We start from the raw sequence: 6,423 nt of genomic DNA, 5'->3' as shown, positions 1-6,423 counted from the left end.
CTGAGGAATACTTCCGGACGCAGCTAATGATCCAAGCTGATCACCATCATTCTCAGATTTCATCAATACCTGAGGAATACTTCCGGACACAGCTAATAATCCAAGCTGATCGCCATCATTCTGAGATTCCATCAACATTTCTTGGTCGAATGAGAAATCCATTTAATGTGATGTCGGCACAGAATAAGAACGCTGCCCTACCTGTCGAATACTAACAGACGAGAAAATAAAAAAAATCTACATCCATAAGACACCAATAATTTTTGACGGGATCGAAAATGTCGAAATGCTAGATTTGACGCGATTCCATAAATCCAAATATACACTTTTTTTAGTTATTGGGCGGAGTTCGGGTCGGGTCATGCGTTCTACTTATTTCTCTTCACTGAGGGCCCATCATTATACGTGTTAACTTTTTATTCACTACCATATGTAAAACACATACGATCGTCGGACAGAATAATTTTTCCCCATAGACCCTAAGACAACTGACCGAGACCGAGACCAAGACATCACATCTTTCTTAGCAGGCGTGACTTGTAAATGCGGGATTTACGGCCGAAATTGATGAAAGCAGGATTTATCAAATTCGTGGCTTTATTTTGTTCAAACTGACCGCCGGGCAAGATTTAATTTAAATCCAGTTTAAATCCTGCTCTAAATCGACTGGTTGATTCGCAGGATTTAGGTTAAGTTCTTAAATCCTGCTCAAAGCCTGCTTCGAACCAGTAGTTTACTTATCCCACAAATCTCCGGTCCGCCTCCCGACAAGAAGCTAGGAAGTCGTAATGGGAGTTTGCTGGAGAAGGTGCAACGGGCTCCTGCCGGAGAGGACGTCAACAGCAGTAACGACGTGCGAAAGAACCTGATATTGTTTGAAACGAACCCCTTCAAGCTTCTCAAGGGGGTGTTTGGTATGCTAACTTTCTGTACAGCTAGAATCTCTCCGTAGATCTCGTTTCTTATACTGTTTCTGCTACGGTGGGGATTCTTCTTCGATCTGGTGTTGCTTTAGTTCCTTTCTTTCGTTTGTATTACTTATGCCAAACTTGTTTGGAACTGGATAATATTGGACTTGTTTGGCCGCTTTTTTGGTGCGGCGCGGTGCCAACTTCGCCGCCGCACACTTGTTAAAGTTGGTGGAAAGCGGGCCGCGGGATCGACCCCTTCGCCCCGCTAACGCTCCCCATCGTCTTTTGCCCTAGCGTCCCGCCTGGCGTCTTGCGTCTTCTTCTTCCTCAACCAAGAACGAAACCCGAACCAGGTAATCGTAAACCCTCTTCTTCGCTTGTTTTCAACCTCTTCTCAGCGGCTTTGATTCCGGGTTATAATGCTTGAGAGAAGGTCGAGCTCTTTGTCTGCTCATGGAAGGTAGCTTGATCCGTGAGCTTGTGAGGCACGAATGGAGAGTATTTTGGGGTGCAGGGGATTTTTAGCCACATTACGGTTTAGGGCTCGTGGTGGTGAATCTGCTTTTGAGGAAGATGATATTAAGGAGTAGTTTTCTCAACTATATCTAGTTGTTAGCTTCAATTTACAGCAGGTTTACATGACCTTTTGGTGAAGTTTTTACGCTGCAGTGATAATTTTGATGTTTTTTTTTTGTATTTCGACAATGTGGGGTATCTGCATTTTTTTTAATGAACTCTAGCATGGTAGCCAGTTTCAAATTGGCTTAGAAAATACGGTATTAGTAAGTTTTGGAAGGAGATAGACAATCTGCTTCTGTGCCTAATTGGTTCAATGCTAATGTGATTAGGACACAGGAAATGATTTCTTATTGTAGCAGCTTTTGTTGTTATTTTGGTTTGCATGATGCTATAAAGATGTAATGGCGTGCGGATTATGGTAGGAAGCCAGTGGCATCCTTTTGTTGGCGATGAGAATATCTGTTAGGTGGTTGGATGGGGAATTATGCATGTTTTGATTTGCTTTCAGACAGTATCCCTTTACTTTTTTTGATTGATTTTGTTAAAGGTGGAATGTCTTTTAATTGAATGAGTCACATTGCTTATGACGAAAGTTACTGAGTTACATTGATGATGATTCTAATATTATACAGTTCATATCAATCATATATGCAGATTTTTCAGCAATTTATAAGAATTATGCTATATAGTAACGCTATATATAAAATATGCCTATACATGGATAATTACAGAGCACCTTAATCAAAAAGGGTTATTGCTTTGTAATTATCACATAACGTTTAAGCACTTAGTGCCATATTCTTCACATTTCACACACCTAAACTTCTATATTTAAATTAACACTTTAATGCATTACAAATTTAAATATTTAACTTCTAAGCTTGGTTTTTTGCACTTTCTTTATATTTGTTAGATGTACTATAATGGGCTCATTTTAGGTGATTTACGTATCACTTTTTCCTATTTTCTAATTGATTTTATTGTTGTGTTTCATTGCTTTGTTTTATTATAATAATAAAATGGATAATAAACTTAAAGAGGTTGGTACACTGACATTGTGAGAATAAAAAATGAAAAATAATATTTTGTGACATTTTCCTTAAAGTGATTGAACTGAGAAATAGACCTACGACTTATTTCAATAAGGAAGGGTGACAAAATATTTTCAAAAAATTCAAGGAATGTACGTGCAGGGAGTATGACAGTTTGCAAATGAAGAACAAGTGAGATCAACTTAATAATGATTGGAAAATTTGGAAACTAATAAGTGTTCCAATGCATTTTTGGGATGATTCTCTTATGGTATTTCAGACTGCTTTTGATCTCTTTGAGAATGAACATCAAGTGTTTCTTCTAAATGACATAATTCGCCTCTTCTTTTTAAGAAAAAAATAGTTAGCAATTTACTTTCCTCAAGATAGTCATATTGATCAGATAATGTTAAAATTGTAGATATCAATATGTTATGGTCCAAAAAGGAAAAAAAAAACTGTATTGGCTTGTTCTTTTTCCTACTTTTTTTTTGATCATGAACACAGGCTATTTATTATGCTATTTTGAATGTTTATTTTAGTTATTTGCAATTAAAGTATCATTGTCTTAGTCAACATGCTCCTTGTTAATTAGCTTGAGATTAAAGTAATGTTTTTATTATATGAATGCTCATGAATTTTTTAATTTGCTCAAGATTAAATTTCACAGGCGGAGACGCTGTTAACTTTGATAGATTAGTCACATATCTGAGATGGCAAGTAAAACAGATGGACCTCAGGCAGATGGGGAATGTTCTTATAACAGTAGTTTCGGCCGAACATTCAAATACCTCATGGGTAAGTTTGCAACTTGTTTCATACGCCTTCATTCATGTTATTCTATTACTTTTGTTGATCTTTTGTTTCCTTGCATGCAAGTTCTTTTGCTCAAAATCTTTTGTTTTCTTATTTGGTTTTGCAGCAACTCAGTTTTTGTCAAGATTAATTCCATTTGTTTTCAATACGTGGATTGTGAGACACCTAACTGAAGCTGACTATGCGGTAATAAAAAGCTGATTTCTTAATCCAATTTATCATAATTGTGCGGCGTCTTTGGTTATTAACCTAACTAATAACAATGTATTTGTTAAATGTTTATGAAAAGAATGTTAGGATCTTTGATTAGTTTAAAGGAGGTTTTTTTAGTTTTACATCATATTGCTCAAATTAAAAGTTTTGAGTCTTATGTAATTTAGTCTCACTAAGTCTTAAAAACCTTAAAATGTGAATGAATTGATTCATATATATAGTTTTCTAAGGATTCATGGTCTCAATTTCATTGGTAAAACAAAATCACGTCATCTCAATTCTAAGTTATTGCTCAAACTTCATGTAATTCACTGCTTCTACCTTGAGATCCCATTCACCTCGGTACCCATTCCAAGTTAGTTTTATTTTTATTTATGGTGCATATATCATCCCATTTAAATAAACTATATTTCTATGGTATTGTTCTAGGGCTTTTAGAAGGTGTTTAAAAAGCGGATTTGACTGGGAGGGGTGGGGAAATACTAAGATAATGAAATTATAGGTGATCAATGATATTTGGAGGGAGATACGTGTCGTTCAACGCCTGTCCCTACTGAAAACAACGAGATGAAACATGAAACGACGAGGTACGAGCAACGAGGAGGTTCACCACTTGATCTTGAGCTAGATACAAATACATCATTTGCAAAAGGAATATGATATAACACTCTCCTAAATTAAGAAATCAGAAATTACAATATTCATAATACTCGAAAGAAGGCAACATTCTCAAAAAATAGGACATAACAAGATATATATAGTTCCCTCATACAAAAAACCTAATTAGAAATAGTGAAATAGAAAATATATCGAAAGGAAAGAAAAATTGTGCGAAATTTTAAAAGTCAGCATCATCCTGCTTTGAACCCACGATCACGAGACTTCTCACAATCCCGTGGAATCGCATGATTCACGCACTTCATCGTTGAATTGTTGGATTCCCGCTATCGAAACCATGTGACCTTTGATCCGTGTTGATCCGTGAACTTACGGGACACCCTGAATAGGCGATTCTTCTTCTTCTCTAAGGTTTTTAGAATCAATCCACTACAATCATAACAAATATATTATCTTTCTTTGTTTGATGCAATCCCAGTATAAAATCTATGCTTACATTCATTTCATGCAACTCTAAAACATGTACGTCCTTCCAAAGTTTGTCCGGATAGAATAAATATCCATCATTTTATGGCAAAAGCATAGCTGGAACTGTACATAAATGGGTATTCTTACAAATCAGGTCTTGAGCTATTAAATATGTATTCTTTTTCTCCTATTTGTATGCGGCCGAGCGTATTCGATAAAGAAGCATGTATGGAGAAATCGACCCTGGAATGAACTTTATGACATGTTGGACTGCCATCGGTGACAACCACCCAGGAGGTAAATGGTTAGTCATGATATATGATAACTACATCAATGGGGGTTGTCTGTTTTCAGGTATCGACTTCTCGTAATCACTACCTTATAAGACAATCAATGTTAATGTCGTTGTGATTTCTTGCTTGGGTTCAACTTTGAATCTCTAACATCTCTCCCTTGTCGGTTAGAGATGGAGACTCATCTTTGATGTCTTCATAATTTCCCGTGTCACTATTAATCTCTTGAGTTGCTCTCTGCTTAGTGAAAGAAAGATATAGCCCTTCTCTTTGGGGAGTCAGACGCCACGTGACCAATATCATGATACTAGAAGCATTTGTTGCAGGGGATGAATTTGAGAGTGTTGGTGGGCTTCACCATTTCCACACTCCATATTAGTTCTTCTGGTGAGGTCAGCTTAGATGCTCCACTAGGTGTACTCTGACTGCCCGATCCGATGACTGAACTTTGTTTGAAGTGTCGTATGGATCTGATACTACTATGCAGTCTCTCTGCCATAATTGTTAGGATTTGGACATCTTGTAATATCCAAGAAGGCTGCAACTGTGCCACATTGCTAATAGATGATCTCAGTCCCCCTAGATATCGAGCTTTGGTGTTCTTGTGCTCTACTAGCCTACACTCCAACATAAGCTGTTCGAGCTCTCTTCTACTGAAATTTTGTTGTTGTAAGTGATGAAGTCTCAATAACATATCCTATCTGTAAGAAACTAGTAAATACTTGCATTGCATCTCTCATTTCATCTTGGACCAGAAAGTTATTTTATTTTTCTTTTCTCGTTGTCTAAGACGCTTCAGGTTCTCCTATCATAGTGATGCACTCTTGTTTAACTTGATGATGACAGATTTTATCATTATGTCTTGTGAAACATTCTTATGCTCAGAAACATGTTATATTATTTAGAGCCACTAGATAAACTTGTTTGGATTCATTCGTCTATCCAAAATTCAAAAACTCAATCTTTACTCTAATGTTTTGGACTCTCCTATGATATTCTATGCTAAATATTTGGGTTATTGTTTCTCTGTCACTAAAAATTTTCTGGTGGAAGGAAGTCACTATTCCTTCTCGATCTGGAGAATCTCCGTTAGGTGATCTCATCGGATTTTCTTCTCTCAAAAGTGTCAAACCTCTAGTGCAGTTGGAGAATTTTTTGTTGCATATCTTTCATAGTAAGTTTCTGGACACATCGTTGAGGGTTTCTTCTTGACGACTTGGCATCCCTTTCCCTTGATCAGGTTTCTAACGGAGGTAGGACTGCAAAATCAAGGTTGGCTGGGGGCTCAAATTTAGGTGGCAGGTGTCGGGGTGAAATTTTCTTAGGTAGGAAAGTTGAATTTTGAAAATTTTAATTTTTGGATTAGAAATTATGGTAGTGATGCTTAGGGTATTAAGTTGAACAATGATTTAAGCTATGTGGAATTTTGAGTAGGCGTAGGAATGACAAATCTCTAAAAATTTATGGTTTATTGAGCTCTGATATGAGATGATATTATTCTAGGGCTTCTAAAAATTCCTTGATAAGTGGATTTGACGCGCGCGGGGGCGGGGG

The 6,423-nt window shown here is 36.8% G+C and overlaps 1 protein-coding gene across 5 annotated transcripts in view; it reads left to right on the top strand.

Moving 5' to 3' along the window:
• Window positions 1-585: 585 nt before the first annotated feature.
• LOC110023900 (protein RFT1 homolog) overlaps window positions 586-6,423 on the top strand; it is an 82,167-nt gene continuing 76,329 nt past the window's right edge. For 2 of the 5 annotated variants that reach the window (XM_020723546.1, XM_020723547.1), the window contains exons 1-3: window positions 586-914; window positions 3,132-3,259; window positions 3,384-3,463. In XM_020723546.1, coding sequence (XP_020579205.1) covers window positions 3,175-3,259; window positions 3,384-3,463 — 165 coding nt within the window. In that variant the 5' untranslated portion in view covers window positions 586-914; window positions 3,132-3,174. Of the gene's footprint in view, window positions 915-974; window positions 1,265-3,117; window positions 3,260-3,383; window positions 3,464-6,423 lie in introns of those variants that run through there. The other 3 variants (XM_020723545.1, XM_020723543.1, XM_020723544.1) reach the window with 3 other exon arrangements.

Source organism: Phalaenopsis equestris, unplaced genomic scaffold (genome assembly GCF_001263595.1).
Source record: "Phalaenopsis equestris unplaced genomic scaffold, ASM126359v1 Scaffold000235, whole genome shotgun sequence".
Classification (NCBI taxonomy): domain Eukaryota; kingdom Viridiplantae; phylum Streptophyta; class Magnoliopsida; order Asparagales; family Orchidaceae; genus Phalaenopsis; species Phalaenopsis equestris.
The sequence above is the reverse complement of the archived record's forward strand: the minus strand, read 5'-3'. Positions and strand labels throughout refer to the sequence as shown.